Source organism: Paroedura picta, chromosome 11 (genome assembly GCF_049243985.1).
Source record: "Paroedura picta isolate Pp20150507F chromosome 11, Ppicta_v3.0, whole genome shotgun sequence".
Classification (NCBI taxonomy): Eukaryota; Metazoa; Chordata; class Lepidosauria; order Squamata; family Gekkonidae; genus Paroedura; species Paroedura picta.
The window spans coordinates 44,995,556-45,022,936 of NC_135379.1; the positions used below are offsets into that span (position 1 = coordinate 44,995,556).

The 27,381-nt window shown below is 44.3% G+C and overlaps 1 protein-coding gene across 1 annotated transcript in view; it reads right to left on the minus strand.

The window, feature by feature from the left end:
• BMPER (BMP binding endothelial regulator) overlaps positions 1 to 27,381 on the minus strand; it is a 216,185-nt gene that overhangs the window by 75,907 nt on the left and 112,897 nt on the right. The window contains exons 7-11 of the mRNA XM_077302588.1: positions 21,344 to 21,443; positions 16,253 to 16,362; positions 13,271 to 13,411; positions 10,556 to 10,660; positions 5,649 to 5,694 (exon numbers count right to left, since the gene is read on the minus strand). Coding sequence (XP_077158703.1) covers positions 5,649 to 5,694; positions 10,556 to 10,660; positions 13,271 to 13,411; positions 16,253 to 16,362; positions 21,344 to 21,443 — 502 coding nt within the window. The remainder of the gene's footprint in view (positions 1 to 5,648; positions 5,695 to 10,555; positions 10,661 to 13,270; positions 13,412 to 16,252; positions 16,363 to 21,343; positions 21,444 to 27,381) is intronic.

The window sequence follows — 27,381 nt, forward strand, 5'->3', positions numbered from 1 at the left end:
ATACAAATGCTATTGATACCAGGTGTGTGGTCATGTTGGTCTGGTGCAATAGAACAACGTCTGAGTCCAGGGGCACCTTTACGACAAACACATTTTATTCAAGGTATAAGCTTTCATGCACACGGACACTTCCTCAGATACAATGAAATGATACCATTTGTACTGTTTGTAACCATTGGTATCTCCCTTTCTTTGTGTCTGAGGAAGACTGCGTACGCATGACAGCTTATCCCTTGAATAAAACTTTGTTGGTCTTAAAGGTGCTCCTGGCCTCAAACTTTGGTACAAACACCACAATACTAATCATAATTTTACCACAAATCACGAAGAGTGATGGAAAAAGTTTCCAATTTCCCTTTAAACATTTACATTTAGTACCCCAGCTTTTCTCCAAGTAAGCTTTCGTGCAGTCTCCTTTCCCATTTGATCCTTACAAACCACTAAGAGACAATTACAATTCCCAGGCCATCGAATGAGCGTTCTGGCTGAGCCCAGTAATCCTGGCTCAAATTCAACACAGTGTCCACTGTAATGAAAAATATCTATCCAACTGGCATCTTCTTAAATACTTGTGCCAGAGAATCACAGCCCAATCAGGACTCCTAGGCGTACATACGCAGGTATTTTGAGAATTCACAACTCTTGCTTACATTGTAAGCATATGTTGCTATTGCGGAATAGAGGTTTCCATGCTGGAGTGGATTGGAGACACCTAAATTCAAATCCCCTCATAGCTTCAATTCACCAAGCTCTTGGATCTTAAAATAGCAGGTGAAACTAGACTGCATTATGACTATCAAGGCAATCCAGCCAAAGTGAAATACTTTAAATTCACGGGAATTAAGCTCTTAATTAGACTCCACTGAAGGAAATTAAAAGGATTTAAGAATGCCCATATTATCTTTTCCCTTTAAAATATCTTCCTTCTCCTATAACCAGCACTAGATGGACACCATCTTCCAAATGACAGGGGTTAATTCAGACATGCAAATGCACATGAGACAGCTCCCATTTCACTCTCACATTGTGGATTTAAACTTTCAACATCCACTGCCTTCAATCAAGAATCTAAGTAGATCACACTGTTGAGTTGTCCCTGAGTTTGGCAGTCTTGGTTTACAAGGTCATGGCATGGAGAGCTGATACTGTAACATTACTTAGCCATTGGAAAGAGCTCTGAAGAATTCTTGGACTGTTCTTGTGGTATCTAATATGCCACTACTGTAAAGAAAGACATAACCACATGGGGAAGTCGGCCATCTTGCAGGTGAGAGGCACTGGAATTTCAGACCCACAAAATCTGTGCAAAAGGCAGCAGGGGAAGGAAGTGGCAAGACACCCAAACAGTTAAGTTAATTCCAAAGTGTCCAGATGTAACATACCCCAGGGCAGGGATTGTAGCTTATTTACGGCAGCCAAGGAAAATATTATGTAAGCTACAAGCAAGAGGGATTTGGATGTTTTCTGAGCAAAAATTATGACATTAAAAACAGAAAAGAGAATAATTTGTTCACACATGCATAACTCAACAGAGCCTTTCACCAAAAATGTTAGGCTTCAGTATCAAAGCAAATGGCTAGATTTTAAATCAAATAGGAGCAAATTTATTAATTTGAAAACTAGCTTGATCCCCTGAAGAGCTGAATTTTATTGTGCTCCCCATTCTGTAAAGGTGGCAAAGCATTTCTACACTTTTCAAAATCCCAGTTGCTCTACTATATTTTATTTGAATTATTTTTAGATTTCTATGCCGCCGCTCTCCAAAAGTCTCGCATCTGTAAATACAGTAAATCCCATTTTAAAACCCATATAATTTCTTTGTGCCACAATGACTATTTAACTGGACAAGAAGATCCTTTGGACAGATGCAGCCTTCACCTAGCAAATGTGTCAGCTCAGTGTACGCCACAATGTAGACAACACAGTCACATGGGGGTGTGGCTAAGTGGCAGAGCATCTGTTTGGCACGCAGAAGATTCACGCTTCAGTCCCCAGCATCTCCAGTTTAAAAGGATCAGGTATCAGGCAGATTCAACCTGAGATCCTGGAAAGCCATTATGTAGCAAAGGAAATCACGTGGACCTTGACAGACCAATAGCCTGGCTCGTGACAAGGCCCCCAAAGCCCTCTCACCGCCAGAGGTGGCGAGAGGGCTTTGGGGCCCAAAGGGAAGCGGCTGCGGGGTGTGGGGGGGAGGCTCCCCTTCCTTTCCCTCGTTGTTGCTGTGGCCCTCTGTAACGACTCACTGCTTTTTAATATGTTTAAAGCAAAGAATATTTTGTGGGTTTAACTATGATGGAAAGTACAGCTAAGTATTCTTTGAATGAATTATTCACTTGTAATCCAAGCCACTGTCCATCATGACCTAGTTCCTTGGGGGTATCCAAGAAATTCTTCCTATCTGAACTTTTATGAGCTGTTCCTTCTCGACTTTGTCTCCTGCATATCCTGTCTGCTCTGCATCTCTCATACATGACGTTTCGTTTTTTACCCAGGTTTTAAATTGTACCTCCACGCTGCCTTATAAATCAGCTTCAGAGAGACTCAACATCTCGCACTTGCTTTCCTTGGAGGAAGGAGACTACTGCGGTTTCCAATAATATACGTTCACACCTTCACCCATGAACCTGGGTCTCGCTCATTTCCCCAAGAATATTTGGAGACATCAAACTCCCATCCAAGAAGACAGAGTTATGGACTCCTAGCTGCAGCCTGTTTCTTCAGTGTCTGGGCTAGCTGTCAAAGATTGTCTTTTGTGAGAGAGGGGATTGCTTGCTTGCTAACCATCTGGCTACAGCAGCTGTGCAACCAAGGAACATTGACAAGATTGGTGTCAGCCTTTGGCTTTATGAACTAGGCTGGATTCCACCTGCAAGGGCCAAACAGACTGGACTGGGAGATGCTGCAAACAGCTGTGTGCAAAAGGTTTCATGCAAGGATGCTCTTCCCTTGATGGCTCATACATCAAGTGATGAATTCAGCAGGGGAATGAGATATCACAGACTGGATGGATTTTCACATCACAACACATCACTGGAGTCAGTTTATTTATGTAGCACATACTAGGGGCATCACACGGTGACTTCCCCCCATGGATCAGGGCCAAAGCCTCTATCCTCTCCCCCCCCCCTTTTCTCTCTTTAAGGACATTCGGAATGACACTCCATTCCGTTATGCCCCCCCCCCCTCTGTGCCCAGTCTGGCTGCTCCCACTGCAATTGTACTCTGCTAGGGCCCCATGGATCTTTAAACTGGCTCTGGTGCTACAGGTCCCATGAGTCCTTAAACCACCCCTGCCCATCACCTAGATGCTTTCTGGTGGTGCCCTTTCACACCTTCACCTTCAAGCAGTAAACAGATTCACATGGATGTGAGAATGAGTATTATTAGAACAGCCATTTCATTCACCATTTTAAAATCTTGGCATGAATTCTAGAGAAGGTTCTTCCTTCCTAGCAACCATTGTTCACTTTACATTTTAGGGTTTTTTTTCCTATGCATGCCTGGGTTCAAAATAAGTCTGCCTCTCCATACTGGAGGCTTCATGCTGGGCTGCAGGCTGGAGTCTGAGCCAGGGCAGGTTGCCCCACCTCTTCTTGCTCCCATACAGGGGAGCATTTGGCCCGGTGCACTTCACCCACCCTAGGTCTGTGCTCCCACACGGGAGCCAGGACAGCATTTCCCAGTGCAGAAACGGTTGAACAAGAGTTAAAGAAGTAAGCGTGCTGAATTTGGTACAGATCTTTCTGTTTTGTTTTGTTTTTTTAATAATGCATAAGTCCAATCCTTTCCTATGGCTGCTTCAGAGTTTGATAAACTACATGTGTATTTCATACTTGGATACTGAATGCCGAAAAGCAAAGTGAGAAGTGGCAGGAAAATCCTATGCTCTTTCTCAGACTGGCTTCCAAGACTGCCACATCATAGATCTTTCCAGATGTGACATCTGGTGATACTGAGCAGCATGTACTGGGAGCACACACTACCCACAGTCCCCCGGACAGGCACTCACCATTTTGTCTGAAAGTGGCACCATGCCTGCATAAACAGATGCATTCCAGACAAAATGGTGGCTGTGCACATATTGTCATGTTGGATACACCCAAATATCAGAAGACACGTATGAAGCCAGTCAGAAGAGCCATATGTTGAAATAAACAGCTGCAGCACCTAGATTTCCCGGTGAAGTCTATACACCAGCGTAAATAAAACAAGCAAGCGAGCATCCAATATTTGCGGGTAGGCACAGAAACTAGTAATTCTTTAATGTGCCTTTCTGTTTTGACACTGTAGAATACTAATTGGTTGCCAGTTGTGGCCCGAATTATGTTCACGGTCTTGGTGTTGACCTTTTAGGCCCTTCATGGTCTGGGACCCACATACCTGGGGGGAACATCTTCTGCCCTATGCCCCTTGCAGGGCCTTGTGCTCTGCAGGGACCAACTTGCTGACCGTTCCTGGCCCCAGGGATGCTCGCCTAGCCTCGACCAGGACCAGGTCCTTTTGGGTCCTGGCCCCTACCTGGTGGAATGAGCTCCCAGAGGAGTTGCGGGCCTTTGGAGAGCTTACTGCTTTCTGTAGGGCCTGCAAAACGGAGCTCTTCCACCAGGTTTATGGTCAGGGCTAATGCTACAGCAGGTGATATGGGTCCCCCTTGGTATTGGTACATGACCATCTGGGACCGAACATCTTGCTTCCCCTCATGCTGCCCTTGCAAGGGCCTTCCTATTTTAAGGAGAGGCATGGGATTTTTGCCATCTGTTGAGATTTTTGTGTTTTCTGATTGGGTTTTAATGGGGGATTTAATGAACTTTATTGTATGGACTTTTTTTGTATGTGACCTGCTGCCAGCCGATTTTTGAGAGTGGTGGGCTATAAACCGAATGAAGGAATGAATGAATGAATGAATGAATGAATGAATGAATGAATGATCCTCAGTCCAATGGCCAGATGGTTCTACTAGCATGAACAGCAGCTAAAATAAGGATAGATTACTTAGCATATATTAGTACCATAATCCTTACGTCAGTGAGGAATACTGGTATTATTATAACTATCCTGACTGAAGATGGAAAACTGAGGTTGAGAAAATATCGACTTGCTTAAGACCACTGAATGAATTCACAGCTAAAGCAAGACTCGGACCAGGTTCATCCTCATAACAGTAAAGAGATAACACTTTTCAGGGCACATTTTATACAATAATCCATTTGGGATTGGGCTACCTTTCATTCAGAATGCTTTTAGTAATCATTTTCATGCAAACAAAGAACCAGGAATTTTAAATAGAACAAATCCCATTGGAAAATTATATGCTTTCCTTAACTAATTGCAGGATAACGGTATTTATCCGAGTCCTCCAAGCCCCACGAGTTACTTTGTGATGCATGCAAAATGCACTGGTTGTGGTCTCTGAGGACTTGGAGACTTGTGCCGTAAAACTTGATATATGTTGTCATTGGAAAGTGATTTGTGTGTGAACCAGGGAAGAGGGAAAGCACTGGGGCATCTATGGAGATGACATTTATGAACAATCCCTCCCTTTCTGCAACTACTTCCATTACCCATATTGCATATCCTTTAGTACTATCTTTGGAGGTGGGCAAATAAGACAGTTGAAAAGCTGTGTGAAGAATTAACTTACTCACTTTCAGTGCAGATGGGGCAGCATCCTTTTCTGTTCAGGATCTTTCCCTATTTGGGATAAATGCAAACAACATTTAATTTTTTAATGCTAGTGCAATGGTCACATCGGGTCAAGTGTAGAAGAACTTTCAAAAGGGCGAACATGGGTTCCATTTGTCAATTTCATTGGAGAGGCACAAAAAGTATTCAGAAATACCCTCCGGTGACTTTGTAAATTAAATTCCCAGCTCTGCAGGTGAACCATGGGGTCCTATCTGTCTGCTCTGCTGTTTCTGACACCACAGGCCCCACTTTTTGGTTAGTCATTTGGAGAGCAGAATACGGTGTGAGGGGAGTGGCTCTCCCGTGCTTTCAGTCAGTCTTCTTCAGACAAATGCAGAGTATTGTTGATAACGTCTGCTATCACGAACGGGGGCAGTGGAAAGTGCCGTCAAGTTGCAAAGGGGTTGGCCAACTGACGAACAGTCCCTCACGAAACTGGCTTCCTGTTTGTGACTTTCAAACAGGACGTGGGCCAAACTGGTTGGGGTTGGAGCATTTTGGAGCAGGGATGTTCAAACACCTGCCAGTTTGGCTCATGTTCTGCTCAAAAGTCACAAACAGGAAGCCAGTTTCGTGAGGGACTGTTCATGGGTTCGCCAACCCATTTTGACTTGATGACCTCCTCCAAGGGATCTTAATGAACAAAACAATGTTTGATACATCCACAGTAAAATGATGCAGAAAAGTCTGTGAACAAGAGATTGAGAGTTTTGCCTGGACTTAAAGTGGTATAATTATATCAAAGATCCAGTTTTAACGTTTGAAATTCCCTGGTTTTTTTTGGGGGGGGGGACCTTAAATAGTATTTTTCTATCCTTCCAAATGAGGGAGAAATAACACAAATGTATAGTAATCTATAGCAAGGGTAGTCAACGTGGTCCTCCAGATGTTCATGGACTACAATTCCCATGAGCCCCTGCCAGCAAATGGGAATTGTAGTCCATGAACATCTGGAGGACCACAGGTTGACTACCCCTGATCTATAGAATTTCTAACTGCCAGGTGGGACCTGGAGATTTGGTACTATTACAGCTGATCTCCACAACAGAGATAAGTTCCCCTGGAGAAAATGGCAGCTTTGGAGGGTGGACCCCATAGCATAGTAAGCTGCTGAGGCCCCTCCCTCCTCAGACCCAAAAATCTCCAGGTTTTTCCCAACAGAGCTGGCAACCCGAGCAAACTACCTGGGTTTCTAATACACATCCGTGTTTGAATAATAATATAAACAATACTGAACATGACACCAATTAGCCTGCCAGCAAGAATACTATTCAGATCCTCACACCAGACATCAGGAAGGGTTAAATGGGTTGGACCAACTATGTGCATGAATAAGGCAGCTGCAGAAATGGTCCAAAGCCAAGCCCCATCCAATTTGCCTAAACTGACTTTTTAAAAAATGGTGCTTTACACTTAATTGGCAACGGAAAAGAGCCAAGCTGCTTCAGGAAGTCACCTTAGAGTAAACAGAGAACTGCAATAATTGTGGCTTCAGCACACACTTTAGGACAGAAGAAATTTTCCAGTGCTCCTGGCTCAGTAGACAGTCAAATGGCAATTTAATCGGTCCATTATACCTCCATTTCAAGGTTCAGGTCTTCATTTAATATGCTGCTGAGGCCAAAAAGTTTTCTTACAAGTTCTGGCATGAACAGCAGTGGTCAACAACTCTGCGAAACATGTGGCGTTTGTTTTTTTGGAATCCTCCACGAATCCCTGTTAAAAACCAGCTTCAATTAATTGCACTCAAATTAGAGGCTCTGGCAGCGATTCAAAGAGCTACTTTAAGGTGAGCCTGAGGGTTCGGGTGCACCCATTGGGATTTGATGTTTACTTCTTTGCTTTCATCAGCATTCTCCGGTGCCGTCTCACAAACTGCTTTTGAAAATTCCCTTCAGCTTCTAAAGATGAGCACAAAACCCAAGTGGGCGACACCAGCCCAGGCGCACTGAACTGGTTGCACTGTTCTTGGGAACCTGGCCTAAGAGTCAGATTTGGAGGTTGATTTCAGAGGGCCAATGCCGGATGACTGATGCTTATGGAGAAATTCAAGCAACCACCCCTGGGCAGTTAACCCCATCTAAAAACAGCTGGTTCCCTTTATGACAAGGATGACAACTACTTTCTGAGGCTTGGGGCGCCCTGGACACTCTTGAACTAGGCATACAGCCAGTGCCAGACTGAGTCAGACCATTCCAGTTCAGTATTACTTGTTCTGACTGGCAGCAGTTCTTCAAGGCCTAGCCGAGAAAATGTTCTGCCTAGCAGGACAATTGGAAAGTCGTGCGTTCTGACTCACAATCCAGTGCTCTGACGAGCCTATATTTTTCTCTGAGCTACCAGCAAACCCCCCAAAGTTGCTTTCTTTTGATATAAAACATTTGCTGTAATAAATCACTTTCATGTCCCTTTAATGGGAGTATGGAAGTCCACAGGAGCCCTACCACCCCCCACCCACCCCAAATACCGCATCTTAACTGGGCACAGTTCTCCAGCATGGATGGGAGACATACAGCGGACTGTTTGCTAATTGTGCTGGATTATCTTACTTCAGGGATTGAGCTGCAGCCATCATCCAAACTGGAAATGGCAGGAATTCAAGCAAAATTAGGCTTCGCAAGCCAACCTGCTAAGCCTGGTTACTTGAGCCGCCATGCTGGAACAGGAACCTGTTTTTGTCTTGTGGAATAAGGAAGTCCATTGTTATTAACATGTGCTGCTAGAGTTCGTTAGCACTGAGAGCTCCCTTAGGAGCTGGCTCAAGAGGCAAGTCCATTTTTGTCCATGAATATTTATGAGCAGGCTACTTCTGAAAACCTGGGCATTTTGCAGGATCTTTACCCTGATTTCTTTTCATGCGTGTTTTATATCCAGGGAGGGGCTGTCCTCTTTTTTTTACCCCTCCATCTAAGCTAATCAGGATTTCTGTTATTGTCTTCGTCGTCATCATTGGTGGTGGTGGTGGTGGTGGTGGTGGTGGGGTTCAGTTGTGCAATACAAACAGCTGCTCTTGTTTTGTGCTTCGTTTGGCACTGCAGTTAAGACCAGCAACTTCTCTGTTTTCATTTGTTTGTAACAATAACAGATGTGAATGAAAAAAAAAAATTAACGCTCCCTGTGTTAGGCATGGGACGGCATGCCCAGAATAAATTTGAATCGCACCTCGCATTCAGAGGTTGAAAATGCATCCACAAGAATAAAACTCTCAAAAATTAGACCGAAGCTCTCGAATTGTCGCTGAACCCCAGAAAGCAGAAGGTCACAGGCTACAATCCGGTGGCCTTGTTTACTCTAGCCCTCTTTTGGATGTTTGGCAGATCTGCTTGGATATCCAAAACGTTTTGGAAGACAGACTAAAACAGCCTTTCAAGAGACCTCAACCTTCCAAGAGGCCTCCAGCTCCAGGCCTCTAAAGGTCTCTCCTAAACAAGGCCTGAAGGCATCTACAGATCTTCTGCACCTCTCATTACATCGGTGGTTCTCAACTTGGGGGTCGGGACCCCTTTGGGGCTCGAACGACCCTTTCACAGGGGTTGCGGTAGGGTGAGCAACCAATTTATACACAATCATGAACAATGGATCTTCACGCCACTGGTCAGTTTCGGTTTAATTTCTGTGAAAGAACCCTTGCATAATTTTATGGTTGGGGGTCACCACAACATGAGGAACTATATTAAAGGGTTGCGCCATTAGGAAGGTTGAGAACCACTGCATTACTTGAATCTGTCTTCTCTGCTAGCCCATAAACTTTTCCAGGGAAACAGCATACAGCTCCCATGATGGTCCCAGGGCTCCTTTTAAAGTCTTCCCTTTCTGGTATAAATCAGGCCCTTTCCTTGATCCGCTCCTGCCTCCAGTAATTCACACAGATACGGAGAATCCAACCTACACTGCATAGAATCAGAGGTTCCAGTAGACACATTGTTGTTGTTAATTTATTAAATTTTTATACCACCCTCTGATGATGGCTCAGGGGACCTAATAGTTCATGGTGGTAATATTGTGCGTACAAGGTCCTGTACGCTGTAGAATGCACAAAATTGATTCATCAAAGAAATATGGGGGATTTTCTTAGACTAACTAAAAATTGTATTAGGTGTTGTAGAGATTGCATCTTTACTTAACCTTACTGTGCTGGCACAGCAACAGAGTTACTGAGTCATGAAGATGAGCTCCCCACCTCAAGCACAAAATTCTCAGTATAGTTAATGGAATTAGCATGGAGCCTGAACTGAAACATCAATATCAAAAAGCATTGCTGCTATATTAAGGCAAATAACTTGATTGGCTGTTTAGCTCTGTGCCAATGAGCCCTATTCCTCCCCTAAACCACTAGGGCATATTTCTAATTAAGTGCCTTTAGCAAGCTCTGAACATTTGTAAAAGGATGCTTATGAAGGAAGCTAGAATGAAGTAGCACCACACAACAGGATAATTGAGGAACCAAGCAGGGAGGGAAAGGGCAACCGATTGTGAAAACTAATGCAGAAAAATGGAGAGAGAAATTTGGGGGGGAAAGCAGAAGGCCTCAAGACCAGAAACCATAGCCAGTGGGGGAAATGGTGCTATACTGTTTGGGATACTCTAGGCCAGGGGTAGTCAAACTGCGGCCCTCCAGATGTCCATGGACTACAATTCCCAGGAGACCCTGCCAGCGAATGCTGGCAGGGGCTTCTGGGAATTGTAGTCCATGGACATCTGGAGGGCCGCAGTTTGACTACCCCTGGTCTAGGCTGCCTCCCAACCTGGAGACTTGTTTGACTCTGTTATTCCCCAGGTGGTCAAAGCCTTCAGCCTGGGATTCGATTGAGAAAGGCAGCCAATGAATACACGGTGGGGCGCAAACATGCTCTGTGTTAACACTCACATGAGGGCAGCTGCTGACAGGAATGCACTGCTTCTTGTGACATTCTGCTTTGCCTTGGACACAGGCGCAGATGGTGCAGTTGAGGGAGGACCACATCTCTCCATCCTGCAGGAGAGAGAACATGAAGGAGCCATCAGCTGAGGTGACGGAAGGATGAAGGCTAGCCGTCCTATTATACAAGAGTGGGGGGAGCCCACACTTTCCCAGTCGGAGTTATGTCATTGTTTAGTCTGAGGAGATCGTGAGGTGTCCCTCTCCGCCCAGTCAGATTAAGGATGGGAGCTCATCAGGAGAAAAAAAAAATTCCCTCACACCGATCCTTCCCACTAAAGAAGCCGCATTCCATTTTGAAGACACGTTTAGAATGTTCTATCAACAGCCTGATTAGTCGCATTTTCTTCACGGGGGGAAAAAAAAAGAATATTCAAGTTGCAAACACCAGCATCACGACAGTCTAATTTGGGATGACCTAATTTAAAATACAGCCGTGTGATTGGCATGTTTAAGTTACTGCACGTGAAAGTATTTGATTCGCATCTCGGGATGCAGCAGCTTGATTCCCAGATGTGGCATCCCTTCTCCTTTCACTCGGGGAAGGGACTTAATCGTGAATTCAAATCGAGATTATTTACAGCACTAAGGCAGACATCCAATCTGCTTAACATCAGGAAATGTTTATAGACCCCCCCAAAAAAACCCACCCCAAATTCAAGCAGGTACAGAAAACATCTTATTGTAACTCCTGTTACCCCTCCCTTTAGTGGTTCCATGACTCCTAAACGTTGCTTCGGAAACGCCCCAGCTCTCTTCCTCACAGATTGAGCACATGTGCCAAATGTGGTTCCTAAAGTATTTCCCATTTCATCCACGGATGGTCCAGAGCTGCTCCTTTTATAGCCGACATATGGAAGCTTTTGATGGATCGGAATGCGAGTGGATGTGGGGGCAGTGAGAAATGCCACAGAAAAACAGGCGGCACTGGGGGACCCTGTGAGCTGAAGGACAATGGAGATGAGAGGGATGCAATTCTTTTTATATATATTTTACCAAACTGCATATTTGTTCCCAGTCTGTAAGGACAGTCTTATCTTTCCCTAAAACAAAACAAATAAAACCAGCCTTTCATGTTTTTGTTGTTTGTGGCAGCACACTGAACAAACTCCCAAAAGCCAATTTTCTACACGACAAAATATTCTACACTGTTCTTCTTGAATAATAACAATAACAATAACAATAACAATAACAATAACAATAACAATAACAATAACAATAACAATAACAATAACAATAATCTTTAATCCTCTCCTGCGGAGCGGATTAAATAAAGGAGTAAGGGCTGTTGGGGAGGAGTTAATGAGAGTGTAATCTCATGTGCGTCAGAAAAAGCTTTGACGCGCATGAGATTACACTCTGAGTACAGAACTTAATGATAGCGAAGAGTGGTGACTTTAGGGACATAACATAGGAATTGGTCTCCAAAAAGGATAAAATTTATACATTACAGATCCCACTGAACCATTCAGCTATACATTATAGAGAGTTCTATATAGGTATATTTATATAGAGAGTGTATTATTATAATCTTGACCACTGAGGAAGACCCGGAAGGGTCGAAACGCGTTTGGTCCTTGGTTCTATGTGCTGTTAGTTAGGTATAGTTTTTAAGAAGTTTTTATTCAGTTTTTAACTGTGCACCATAATAAATATTTAACAAGTTTTACATTATTTTTATTGTTCAGCTCAACTTGTGAGTTCCTATTTCTTACTCACCAACATATCAGATGGCCAACTCTTTTGGAAACTGAGAGATGCCAATCCCCATTGGCACAGACCTAAAGAAGATCCTAACCAATGTTGTGCAACCTAACTCATGCGGGAAGGCAATGTATTTTTAGCTTATATATAAGAAAAGACAATCGACTGGGTGCTTCACCCATTTTCCGCGTGTGAACGCGGCCTGAACGAAACGTATTCCTTTCAATGACTTGTAAACAGGATATCCAAGACCTCTATAAATTGCATCTTTGTGCAACGGGGGGGGGGGGGGGGAATGCAAATGAATGAAAAGAAGCATTGGCCGAGGAAAGCCTGCATGCACAAGGGATTTCACTTTCCATCTGATCCAAGGGCCTCTTGAAATACAGATGGTCCAAACAGCGACAGATATCAGTTCCAGAAGAAAATTAGTGTTGCGGGAGGGAAGGGGGAGTAGGATTAGCCCTGCACCACTTGAAAAAACAAACAGGCGCCCAACAGTATGGGAAGTGTTTTGCAGGGAATCCCCAATGACCCTGAGTGGGAGGAGGGCAGGAGCAGAGTATTACTGCACAGACGGCTCCCCGGTCCACGAAGTACTGTCTGTACTTATAGCTATGGGCTGAACTGCATCCAGAACAGCAAATAAAGCTGCCATTGGCTTAGTCAGGGGAAAGCACTGATGTCTGCGAGCTAGAGAGAAATATCTTTTCCACGGCCATTAGGATTTGCACGGGAAAGTGAATCGCACAGATATAAAGCACGTCATTATGTGGGGCAGCAGCTCAGCTGTCTCCCTGGGGAGAAGGGCTGAGTCTGCTCAGGACTGTAGAATGAGCTGTTTTTTTTGTCCACACAAAAAATCAACAAAAAACAAAAAACAGCTCCGTATTTACAACCACCTGCTGATAATCCCCAGTGTTGCTAGTTTACTAAAGAGGCAGTTTTAAGGGCATTTACCCGGAAGACCTTGTTACCAAACTTGCACACATTTCTTTCCTCAAGAGGTGTGAACAGGACACACTCCGTGCAGCATTGGTCTTTGGATTTCAGGCACTCTCCAGGAGGCGAGCAGTTCTTCTTGCACACCACAGTGGAATCCTTCAAAGAAGGAAGAAAAAAAACAGAATCCACAAATTAGAACAGTGAGCCCCTCCTCCTTCCTAAACAGCAACTAATGGGTAATCTCAGAGATTGCCAATCTACGCCATAGCTGCACTGGTCAGACAGTAACAATTTACCTGAAATTTCATAGATGGTAGGAATGCAATAATATTGGGAGGTGTAATTTCCTATTATTAAGCATATATGCTATGTTTTGGCATTCATTTCCTACCCCTGTGAAGCCAGCTGGACATCCTGGACAGGCTCCTCCCACAGGGTCGTTTCACAAATATATAGAGGAATCATTGATAAGGATGTGAATTCTCAGTTTCCATTATTTTTTTAAGTAAGTCTTTAGCTTCATCTGTTATGGAGATATGCTTTTACTCACAATGCAAAAAGATAGAGATTTACTTTTAGGAAAGGGAAGGGAGGAGAGAGAGAGAGAGAGAGAGAGAGAGAGAGAGAGAGAGAGAGAGAGAGAGAGAGAGAGAGAGAGAGAGAGATGAAGACTTAGAGAACCTAACAGACAAATGATTATGTTATAATGCTATATCAATATGTAAACTGCCAATTATGTATGTACACAGCTCAGAGCTGGTCTCAGAAGGGTGGCCTAGAAAAGTATTATTATTTTAAAAATCCTGGAAAAGTCCTGAGCGGGGTTGGAAACAGGTTAGGGCAGGAAAAATGCAGCGAACATGCCATGTTAACCCCTGTTGTCTCTGCAGACACTGCAACAATGGGGAAACTACACAAGCACACATACACACACAATGTACCCCTGTTTGGCACAGCCTCTCCCCCTTCGTTGCAGGCCCCCTGCTCTGCTCCTGTTCACTCAAGGTCATGGTCAGACTTTCTGTTGCTATGTGGCCCTGGTGTCTTTCCTTCGTGGAATGAGATACTTATGGGTAGTTGTCCTGTTATTTATGTTAATTCACTTTATAAATAACAGAAGAGTTCCCTGCTGATGCCTCCTCCCCTCCTCCCCTCTGTGCTCCCCAATGGTGCCTCCAAGGTCCCAGTCCCTTCTGGCCTTCTGGAAAGTCTGCTCCGCTGTTTTCTTCCAAAGGACCTTGGGCTGAAGGTTTGGGAGACAATCGTTTCCTGGTGAATGTATGGAAGCGTTTGTGCTTTAAAGTGTGCTGTGCTTTGCAGAGCAAGCCTGAGATCTTCCCCCATTCTGCCATAAATTGCCTCGAGCTTTATGGACAAGTGGGTGGGTCGAGGTCCCCAATCGTTCAATCAATGGCTTTTTGATGCCTGATGGTTGTTACATTTTTTAAAAATTCAATTTGAGAGCTGCCTCGAGAGCCTTTTCAGCAGAGAGCTGGAGGGCTGGAAATCTTTTAAAATAAATAAAACTTGCCCTTAAAGCCACACCCTGCAAGCATATATTTTCTTTGCAGACACACTCACTTTGGAACGGCCCTTCTTAATCACTTCTGTGTGGTGCTGGCACTTGTGTTTCAGATAATTGCGACCCCAAAGTAGCCTTGAGTGCTAAACTGAATCCTGAGACCTGAACTGGATTTTCTTTTTAACTCCTTCTTTCGGGGACCAGAGATGCACCTTCATAAAAGCACAAATATGTCCCTGATCATTCTGCCACTGCCTCCTGTTGCCTTCCTGAGTTGTAGCTGAAAGCAGGCCTGCACACTTTCTGACTCACCATACTGGATGCAACTCTATCAAGTGCGAAGAAGAAGAAGAAGAAGAAGAAGAAGAAGAAGAAGAACAACAACAACAACAACAACAACAACAACAACAACAACAACAACAACAAGAAGAAGAACAAGAAGAACAAGAAGAACAAGAAGAACAAGAAGAACAAGAAGAACAAGAAGAACAAGAGCAAGAGCAAGAGCAAGAACAAGAACAAGAGCAAGAGCAAGAGCAAGAACAAGAACAAGAACAAGAACAAGAACAAGACAAGGAAGAGGAAGAGGAAGAGGAAGAGGAGAGAAGTTGGTTTTTATACTCCACTTTCACTACTCAAAGGAGTCCCAAAGTGGCTTACAAGCATCTTTCCCTTCCTCTCCTGAAAACAGACACCCTGCGAAGTAGGTGAGGCTGAGAAAGTTCTAAGAAAACTGCCCTAAGAGAAATGTGACTAGCCCAAGGTCACCCAGTTGACTGCATGGAGAGGATGAGGGAATCAAGCCTGGTTCTCTCGATCAGAGTCTGACACTATGATGGCTTTCAATAGCCCTTCATGTTTGTTTTTCCAGTGCCCATGTCAGAGAACAAAACCACCAAGGGCTGATCAAGGACCATACGGCCTGGTTGGCACCTTAAGCATGATCAGATCTTCAGCTTTACAGGCCTGCGTTAAGGAGCATATGCCAAATCCAGGCCTTTCAGTAGTGCTGAGAAATGGCGGTGTCACAGCGATAAGAATCATGGACAGGCTTGCCAACCTCCAGGTGGGGGCTGGAGACTGCCTGAAATGACTACTGCTTGTTTATTATTAATTTATCAAACACATTTTCCCACTCGTCCTGAAGAAAATGGCAGCATTGGAAGGTGGACGGCATGGCATCATCACCCCTTTGAGTTCCCTCCCCAGTCTCCAACCCCAAATCTCCAGGTGTTTCTGAACTTGTGGTTGGCAACCCTAATCATGGAGGTTGTACGCATAGGGAGCTGCCCCATCCACAAGGGCCAGGGCTATGAACCTCAGCCCAGTCCGAGAATCTAGCTGTGAACCCTGCCTGCCTTTTCCTCTTCCTGCTAGGTAGAACTGCAGATGGCTGTAAGCAGGGATTCCAGCCTCCTAAACCATAAGAACAGGTCAGTGCGACCCCATAAGGAGCACACCCAAGTGATACTCACCAGGCAGGTGCATGTGCTGCAGATGTCATGCGCAAACGACGCCCCATTGTCATAAACGTCGCTGTGGAAGAGGCAGCTTCCAAATGGGAGATCAAACACTTTCCTCTGACCTGCAGAAAAACAAGGATCACAGATTCAAATGAGTAGCTGTGTTGGTCTGAAGTAGCACAATGAAATCAGAGTCCAGTAGCATTTTTAAGACCAACAAAGATTCATTCAAGGCGTGAGCTTTTGAGTGCAAGCACTCAAGAGTAGCACCTTTAAGACCCACAAAGATTTATTCAAGGCGTGAGCTTTTGAGTGCAAGAACTCAAGAGTAGCACCTTTAAGACCCACAAAGATTTATTCAAGGTGTGAGCTTTCGAGTGCAAGCACTCAAGAGTAGCACCTTTAAGACCCACAAAGATTTATTCAAGGCGTGAGCTTTCGAGTGCAAGAACTCAAGAGTAGCACCTTTAAGACCCACAAAGATTTATTCAAGGTGTGAGCTTTCGAGTGCAAGCACTCAAGAGTAGCACCTTTAAGACCCACAAAGATTTATTCAAGGCGTGAGCTTTTGAGTGCAAGAACTCAAGAGTAGCACCTTTAAGACCCACAAAGATTTATTCAAGGTGTGAGCTTTCGAGTGCAAGCACTCAAGAGTAGCACCTTTAAGACCCACAAAGATTTATTCAAGGCGTGAGCTTTTGAGTGCAAGAACTCAAGAGTAGCACCTTTAAGACCCACAAAGATTTATTCAAGGTGTGAGCTTTCGAGTGCAAGCACTCAAGAGTAGCACCTTTAAGACCCACAAAGATTTATTCAAGGCGTGAGCTTTCGAGTGCAAGAACTCAAGAGTAGCACCTTTAAGACCCACAAAGATTTATTCAAGGTGTGAGCTTTCGAGTGCAAGCACTCAAGAGTAGCACCTTTAAGACCCGCAAAGATTTATTCAAGGCGTGAGCTTTCGAGTGCAAGCACTCAAGAGTAGCACCTTTAAGACCCGCAAAGATTTATTCAAGGCGTGAGCTTTCGAGTGCAAGCACTCTTGAGTGCTTGCATTCGAAAGCTCATGCCTTGAATAAATCTTTGTGGGTCTTAAAGGTGCCACTGGACTCTGATTTTAAGGATCACAGAAACACTTAATATGGCTGAAAGGGAGCTGGATCATCAACAAAAAGACTCATCTGCAACTTATTATAGGATATATAATTTTGCTTGGATCTATTTTTAATGTATCTTTTAAAAAGAGAGAGAGAGAGAGAGAGAGAGAGCACATTGTGCAGCAGGGAAATTCTGAAACACACTATGATCGTACGATCTGTCAGTCCAATGAGTGGTCTATCTAGCCCCAGGCTGCCTCGTCTCCTGCTCCCTGAGATCTTTTATAAAACAGGATACGGGGGGCTGAACCAGGGACCAACTGCATGCATGCCAAGCATGCGATCACCTTTAATATGCCTTTCTGTGTTAAATGGGAACACCCCAAGGTCTTGGGCAGCAGAGATTTTATTTCCTGTGAAGTCGGTAGGGATTTAATTTGGGCTAAATACATGCACAGAATTTGTTCTGTCTTTGAGCAATGGTCTGTACCTGATTTAAAATGTGCCTCTGAGCTTTTCAAGCAGAACTTTGCCTTAGTTTCATAGTCTCTTAAATCCCACTTGCTGCTGCAGCTCAATCAGTAACATCCCTTCAATCCAGCCTTTCTCAACTTTTTTACTGTTGAGAAACCCCCGAAACATTCCTCAGGCTTCCTAAACAGGGTCACAACCTTACAAGTCCATTGGCATGGTACATGTCTTAAATCCCAGAGAACACACGAAGAACATTCAGTACTTCTTGAGAGCAGAAACTTTCTCCTTCTCAGATACATGGATGTGCAAAGTAGTTACAGATCCAGGGCCATTCCGCATGAATTTAATGTAGCAGAAGGCTTTCATATTGTAAACGCTACTAATTTGCAGTTCCGCAAGACATCGCACACAATCTGCAACACTCCTGCAACAGTTCCGCGAAAAGTGATTCGTTGTAGCGCTTCTAGGGAAATCGGGAAAAGTGGATTCACCCTCCGAAAAGCGCTACACTCTTGCGAACAATCTGCAACACTAGCGAAAAAGATCTGTGCATTCTCATTGTTGCGGTTCCCACAAAGTCCATCCCCCTGGCTCTCTCTTCTGAACTTCTGGCGAAGCGATCGCCATTTTTTTTTCCTCGGAGCGAGCGGGGAAATCAACGAACCAGTGAGGCTTGATTCACCCAGTGAGGCTCCTCCGGCTACAGTCCCTCCACAGAAGTGCTTTAAATCTCCCCTAAATCCCCAAGCACAACACAGCCCCATTTGCAAGTTCCTTTTATTTTCGGCCGAAAATCACGCCCGTGCGGGGGGGGGGGTTCACTCGGGGGAGCATGGTAACAATGAATTGCCAGCTCACATGCCAATTAGATGGGTCTCTCCATTGCAACGAATCAATGCATATTCGTTGCAACGTGGTTTTTTTTTTTTAAACCTGTGCTTAAAGGGAAAGGGGCTTTTCTGGAGCATGATAACAACCGCCTATTGGCTGTTCATTTGATTGATGGCCAGGGGCGGGACCAAGCACAGAAAAAAATCACTTCCTTTCTAGAGATTCTTGCGAGACCGGAAACCTATGGGGAACAAATGAAACGCTACTGGATTCCACTACAAATGCAGGTATGCGTAACGCTGAGATTCCACTATTTAAAATAGCGTTTCCGCTTTGTGGAACCAATTGGCAACATTGGTCCTTGTGTGGAAACACCCCTAGTTTTCCCCAGTGTTAAGGTGAACATGCAGTCCACCTTGCATATGAAGAGGAATTTTGGCCATGGAGCATCACAACCACTGTGTACAACAGGAGTTATACATATGAGGAAATAGAAGAAGAAGAAGAAGAAGAAGAAGAAGAAGAAGAAGAAGAAGAAGAAGAAGAAGAAGAAGAAGAAGAAGAAGAAGAAGAAGAAGAAGAATTATTCCATGTTGCTTTTCCCTACCCAAAGGAGTCTCAAAGTGGCTTACAATCCCCTTCCATTTCCTCTCCCCACAACAGGCACCCTGTGAGGTGGGTGAGGCTGAGAGAGCCCTGATATCACTGCTCGGTCAGAACAGCTTTATTAGTGCTGTGGCGAGCCGAAGGTCACCCAGCTGGCTGCATGTGGGGGAGCGGGGAATCAAACCTGACTCACCAGATTAGAAGTCCACACTCTACCCACTCCACCAAGCTGTGCCTATGCATCTAGGATTAAAAGGGTGCCTTGTCTACAATAGTTTTGGCACTCTGGTTCAGCTCCACTGAGCCTCTAAAAAATCTCATCTACTGTATATTGAACCTCCGTCTGAACAGTCCCCCACCTGCACGATAAAATGAATCCTTACAAGCACACATCTTTTAAAAAACAGCTCAGGACTTCCTGAAAAGCAATCTCCTTGATGTAATGTTTTGAGTTAGAAAGCGGTAATCGCTAAGTGTTGATGTCCACCAGCCCAGGAGATAATTCAGTACAACTTTTATGGCATGCCAACCAAGTCTTGCAGGATATGAAAAAGCCCAGCCAACGCCAAGACTGTCCTAGGAAAATTGGTTCAAGATGTTCAGAAATCCCAAATGGGACAACACATCCTTTGCATTGCTACGCGTTGCATGAAAGCGTATTATATTGGTCTGGCACGGCTGGAAACGATAGATGAGTTATCTATTTCCTGCGGTCCCAAAGGGCAGTTATATCATTCCAACTCTCATTTAGGATGTAGATAAATCTAGAAACAGGGCATGCCATCTGCCCAAGGCATTTTGCCACCCCAGGCAGATGTACTGCACAATTCATGCAATGAGCCCCGGGACCTCCTGTAATATCACAAGAGATTATGAGGAAGCACAACTTTTGGGTTGTGCAATGCTGCCAGGGATCCCAGGGTGCGTGTTCTGGAACGGCATCTGGCTTTGTTCTTCTTAAAATATTGTTAGAATCCCTTGGCCAATCAGGCTTCCTAAAGCTAAACATCATATGGAATGTTCAGAGCGGTTCCCTCATTTTCTTAGCAGACCTCACTAATCAATCAGCTTCCAGCTTTCAGATATATATTTTACCTCATGGCTTTAGAAGAACTTGCAAGCCAACGTTTTGTTTTGTTTTTAAGTTCCCAAAGTACATCTGGTTCTTTTGCAATTCAATGCATGTCTACTTTTAAAATGAAGCTGGGAAGATTTTTTCCATTCCTGTGGGGAGGAGTAACTTAGAAGATATCAAGTTATCTCAAACCTCTAAAAGCTGTGCCTTCAAACTGATGCTGGTGGAGACCCCATAAGCTAGCCCAGTAGGAAAACAGAGAAACCTGGTTGCTTGAGCGGTGGTCCTTCCTACTGGGTGCCCAGAGTTGTTCTCCTGTGCTCACAGTACATCACTACAGACATTGTGATGGTCTCATCCTCTGAAACAGGGGTAGTCAAGCTGCGGCCCTCCAGATGTCCATGGACTACAATTCCCAGGAGCCCCTGCCAGCAAATGCTGGCAGGGGCTCCTGGGAATTGTAGTCCATGGACATCTGGAGGGCCGCAGCTTGACTACCCCTGCTCTGGAACATTGCCCAGGTTTTTAAATGTAAGGGGTACCTTCTCAAGAATCACCACCAATAAAAATGCCAAATGATAAAATGGCAGAAGACTATTGCACCATTCCTGTTTGGGGGACAACAAGGGCACATAGAGAATCAGTTTCTCAGAACTAGTTTCAGTGTACATGTGCTTATTTTTAAAAAATAAATGGACTATTTGCATAAAACCAAATATATATGTCCAACATTGCAGCAGATATGGGCATGGATCCTATGGTTAAATATTCACCTATAGATGGTATTCCCATCTATATGCATCTAGGATTCCCATCTATAGAACAGGATTTCCTGACTTCCCCAATTGCCTTTCAAAATGGGTCTCCCCAGAGATGGTGAATGCAATCAAGCAGTCAATCAATAACCCGCAAAAAGCAGGGGAATTGACTGTAGGATCCAGTCCAAGCAGAATGTGAAAAAGCTCATGAAAACCGTCATGTGGATGGATATGCAAATGAGAGCACCTGCAATATACCACTCACCTAAACATTTGGGGCAACACTGTCCTGCAGGAGTGTGACTGAGGTGTTGGGGACACGAAAGAACAGGGCACACTTCTTGCACACACTGTGTCCTGCCGCCCTAAATGAAAACAGAGACAGTTAGCGAACACACACACACACACTGGGGACAAGCACAGAACGTAGCATAGGTAGACTTCTCCAGGTAGACTTTTACATGTGTACACATGCAGGACATTTAGGCAGAGCACTCCTTGAGCCTCTTGAGGTTGTACGTACTCTGCTTAGAAAAAATAATAACGCAATCCAAATTCTGTATTACACAAGTGTAGACAATCGTGAAAATGATGCCGGTCCTCATGATTTCTTCTAAATTATTTACTATTTTACAGAGCTTGTTGTTTTTTCAAATGAACCACTGAATACCAGGATAGGTAAGGCAAAAAAAAAAAAGCCTCATAGCCAGCTATTAGGATCCTTATTCATCCATCCCAGCTGACCCCTGACATTTCAGCAGGCCTGGCAGACATATTTTCAACCTTGTCTTCATCTGGCCAAGTAGGGCAATTTAAGGACAAGAAGAGCTGTTTTTTCATACTTTGCTTTTCACTACCCAAAGGAGTCCCAATGTGGCTTACAAACACCTTTCCCTTTCCTCTCTCAACAACAGAAACCCTGTGAGGTAGGTGGGACTGAGAGAGCTCTGGGAGAACTGCTATGCAAGAACAACCCTAGGAAAAGGTCACCTGGCTGGCTGCATGTGGATGAGTGGGGAATCACACCCAGTCCTCCAGATTCCATCCTGCCTGTCTTAACCACTATACCAAGGGTAGTCAAACTGCGGCCCTCCAAATGTCCATGGACTACAATTCCCATGAGCCCCTGCCAGCATTTGCTGGCAGGGGCTCATGGGAATTGTAGTCCATGGACATCTGGAGGGCCGCAGTTTGACTACCCCTGCACTATACCATGCTGGCTCTCAAGAATGGGCCTTCCTGGTTGTACCACTGAAACTTTTGAACTTCCTCCCCAGGGAGATTCTTCTGTCTCCCTCCATAGCTGGCCTTTCACCAGTGGGTGAAGAATTTTTTGTTTTGTTTGGCATGCCTCTAATAATTGTTATTGGCTCCCCTCCCTGATCATGTTGTGTGTGCTCATGTGTTTTACTGAATTGCTTGTATTTTCTCTTAAAGTGTGGTTGAAGGGTTTTAATGTTTTGATGTCCACCTCCTTGGGGACCCTATTTGTGTGGAAAAGGTGGCGTGGAAGTGTTTTTCAAATAAAATAATAAAATAAAGCGAAAACAGAAAGACCTGGATTTTCAGGAAGCTGAATTCAGCACCCGCAGAATCTTGGCACACGCAGCTCCAGATACTCAACACCCAAAGTGAAAGAATATTAGAGAGTGGCTGAAAATTTCTCTGCCTAGCAGATGGGAGGCTGCACATTTGAATGCTTCCCTGGCTGTGCAAGAAAATTAGAGCATTAAGAAGTACTCTTAGACTATGCCTGCAGGTTTTTGGATGTTGCGCTCCTGTGGGGTTATACGATACGATAACCCCACTCCTGTGGGGTTATAGTAGTCATTTGCAAATGGCTTGCCCCCTTGTAGATAAAGAACAGGAGGTCTCTCGATTTATTTGGTGAGAAGACATGGGGCATATTTGGCATTCTGTTTAAAACTGTACATGACTAATCTAAATCGTGCATATGATTTTGTGAGTGGCCGTCAATGATAGCCCTTCTCCGTGGTTATATTGTGCCATGTGTACAGGAAGAATGCACCACACGCAATCCTCCTGATACGTACTGTTGTGTCTGTGGACTTTTAGAGACCAGGAGTTTGGGAGCAGAGATTGGGATCCTAAACCTGTGTCCAGAATTCACTGGTTCCCATTTTTCAGCCAAACAGACTTAAGGTCCAATCACGGGCCTCCATTAATGGCCAACCGGACATCTTGGCAGGAGTCATGAATGTGCACATAAATTCCCCAGTTCTGTTTATCTGAGTTCAGTATTTTCAGGTTCCATTAAAGTTGTTGGAGCAAAGAGTCTTATCAAACCCACAAACTGAATACATACTATTGTCAAATGCCTGAAAGAGGCAACATGTGAATTTTATCCTTGCGTAGACAAAACAGCCGTTAATCCCACATGCAGGGAGGGTCGCATGTAGCACATATTAAAATGTGACAACTGAAAGGGGGGACTTTTTAAACAGGTGCAGGAGAAGGACGAAAAGCGAACAATTCAGCATGAGATTGGATTCGGCAAAAAAAAAAGGCTGTTTCTAAAAGAAGGAAGTATACTTGGGAGCTGTATGGTACAGCACAGAACAAAGGTCTTGGGAATCAAGGAGAAAGGGTGAAGGCCAAACTGTGAGAGAAATATTGTTTTGGCCAGCTCAGCTCTTTAAATGAAATATTATCAACATCCGTATGGCCCTGAGAGGCCCAAGTCAGGGAACATGGTTGAAATGTTGCACATTGAGCATAAAAAGAGAAGGTTTTTCCCCCTCAAGGAGATACCTGCTTAAATAATATCCTATGGGTTTTCTTTTTATTTCAAAAGGAAAGAAATCATTGTTGATGATGGGGAAAACGTGATTAAGGAAGACTGGGAAGCAGAAGGGAGAAACCACCGTTTACGTCTCCGCCCGGCTGCCAAAACTCTCCCATAAACAGAACCTTCTCCCAGCTTGTCCACCCCATAGGATGACAATCAACTCGTATTCCTTGAAAACAAAAGCATAACTTTGTCCCAGATAATCTAATCTAAATTTCCTGTGTAGTTCTTAATTTAAAGCAGCAGAAGCAGCCAGCAATAAACTCTACACTCCAAGAGGCTAAATGAATGAAAGAATTATGAACTGTCCGCAACCACATGCATACAGAATGCTTCTCTAAACACTCTGGAGAAACATGTAATATGAAGCCCATCTCTCTGCAGCTCAAAGGAGGAAGCTTTGATGCGCAGTGAGCCGGCAGAGCCGCTCTGCTATTCATATGAAGAAATTAGCACACCATCTTCTTTTACCGCACACATACTGTTTGCAAGACATTAAGATGCTAAATCCTCTGAAAAGAATAAAGCTCACTTGCCCGCCCACCCCATGCAGCTTGGCCAAAGGGACCTGGTGCAACTTCCTAAATGCACAAGCTTTAGGTCTGTGCTCATAATCCTTTCAACGTGGCATCTTGGGATCTGCAATATATCGTGGCCGGAAAATGCTGCTCTGAATTATGAATCAGTCGGGAAATGCAGAAATTATCCCCCCTGAACTTGGCCACTCAAAGCACAAATCTTTTGGAAGGATATGCAGGTACAAGTATGGGAGAATTCAACCTATGGCTTTTGAAAAATGGTGCAATTGCTCTTTTCACCATGGGAGGACCTTAAAAACAGGATCCACCCTTAAAAGATAATGTTATACTGTATAAGGTATGAGAGGTTATTGAGAGGACATCGAGCCAAAGGGAAATGCAGAGGTGGCCGAACTGTGGGTCTCCAGATGTCCATAGACTACAACTAACATGACCCCTGCCGGTATGCTGACAGGGACTCATGATAATTGTAGTCCATGGACATATACAAAATGAATGAATGACTAAATCTGGAGTCCCACAATTTGGCCATCCCTGCCATAGAGTCTGCCCTCTAAAACAGTCACTTCCTTCTGATCTCCAGATACAATTCCAGGAGAACTCCAGGTCCTATTAATGGAGGAAGTAATATTTTAAAACTAGGGGCCAAGCCCACTGCATTCAGGAATACCATGGGCATTAGACTGTATGTGTGTGGAAGAACTCTGCAGATGGCCTCTCCCTCCCCACAGGACCTGGAACGGCTGCAATCTGGAGGCCCCTGGGCAGGGAACTCACCAGCAGGGGCAGCTCTCACACGGCAGGGACGTGCAGCCTCCAAGCCTCGGAGGGAAGTGGAAGGAGGAGGGGGTGGCCAGGGGCGGAGGCACTCAGGGGTGGGACAGCTGTCCTGAGTGGCTGTTAAGCGCTGAAAGAAACAAGAGGATCATCATCTTCTGTAACCTGCGACCCAGCTGCTTAAGGAAGCAGGTGGACCACTGGATGGCAACTGAATTAAAGGGGCGGAATGAGCTGCAAATAGAAGTGGCATACTTCTACTCCTAGTTTCAACGTATTATTTGACAGTAAATTTGGATTAGCAGCCACTGTGATTGTACTGATACAGATGTCACAAAAAGCCACAGTGATCATTAATCAGTAAAGGGAGAAAAGGGGGAAATTGTTTGGCTGGGGTTTGGGACACATGAGTCCGTAGCACGCTCCCAATGACCCAGTGCTTCTGTCCTTACTCATTAATAATAGTTATTATTAAGAGTGATCAAGGTACACAGGTGCTTTCCAGAGTAATTTACAACAGGAAAAGGGTATAACACTGAAATTAAATGTTGACAGCTGATTTAGCAGGCATGTGCCCCAAGGACAATGAAATACGCCTGTGAACAAATCATGTCTCCAAAGCCACCTTGCAAGAGAGCAAAATAATCATCTCTAACTTTTAAAGATCTGGAGAATTCTCTTCAATGAAAGAATTTGCAGGTATTGCCATTCAGAACCAGACTCAATTTGCCACATCATTCTGCGATGTGAGATGTAGAACAACCAACGTTCTGACCTGATCTCCCCACTTTTGCCTTTTCCTAATGTCACAGATGCCAGGTCTCTTGAATGGCTGCTTATTGATAATTGCTTGGAGACCACTGAACAGGTAGCCTAGTTTTTATCTATAGTTATATGACCTGCAGGGTAAAGCAGTAAACGTCACTGACTTTATCTTTTTGTATTTGCTGCTCCCTTCATAGAATCATAGAGTTGGAAGGGACGTCATGGGTCATCTAGTCCAACCCCCTGCACTATGCAGGACACTCACATCCCAATCGCTCATCCACTGTAACCTGCCACCCTTCTGCCTTCACAGAATCAACCTCTCTGTCAGATGGCTATCCAGCCTCTGTTTAAAAATCTCCAAAGATGGAGAACCCACCACCTCCTGAGGAAGCCTGTTCCACTGAGAAACCGCTCTGTCAGGAACTTCTTCTGGATGTTTAGATGGGATTTCTTTTGAATTAATTTCATCCCATTCATTCTGGTCTGTCCCTCTGGGGCAAGAGAGAACAATTCTGCTCCATCCTCCATATGGCACCCTTTTAAATACTTGAAGATGGCTATCAGATCCCCTCTCAGTCATCTCCTCTCTAGGGTAAACATAATTTGTCTGCTGTAATTTTTTACAACTTTACAGATCTGTATTACAGAAGTAATTTGTATAGTGCTTTACATATTGGATGACATTAAAGTTTTTTGTATTGTACTGTAAAGATCTGGATGCAAATTACAAGAAAGACAGGTTTGATCTGACCATCTTCTTCAACAAGCTCAACCCAAAATGATCAGTTATTCACTTATAAAAGGTTTCTGAGTCCATAGAGCTTACTGACATGGTCACTAATATATGCACATTGAACCAAATATTGGGAGATTAGGCTATTTCCAACTAAACAGTGCTTTTAACCATCTCACACATAAATGAAGCCAAGTGAGAAAGTGATGAACAGAGAACAGAATAAGAGAAGTGAAATTCTCAGCACCATTTATGCACAAACTAAGTGAAACTTCACAATGAGAAGATGCTGGCCTATTCTTTATTTATTTCCTTCATGCCTCCACCTGTGTCCCCAAAGGGGACCCAAAGAAGGTTAGTTCATTCTCCTCTCCTCCATTTTATCCTCAAAATAATCCTGTGAGGTATGTTAGGTTGCTTGTTTGGAGCTGGCCCAAAGCCACCCAAGCAGGCTGCCATGGCAGAGTAGGGAGTCAAACCTTGATACTTCCAGGTCCTCCTGATTCAACACCACGCTGGCTCTCATGCCTAATGCAATTGTCTGAATTCAGAATGCAATCGGCAACTTCTCCATGGGTGTGCCAGGTATAAATAGATCCTAAATTACAGCATCCAAATAAAATCCACTCACCGAGTTGTGCAGTGACACACAAAAAGAGGTTTTGTCTTTAACGTTG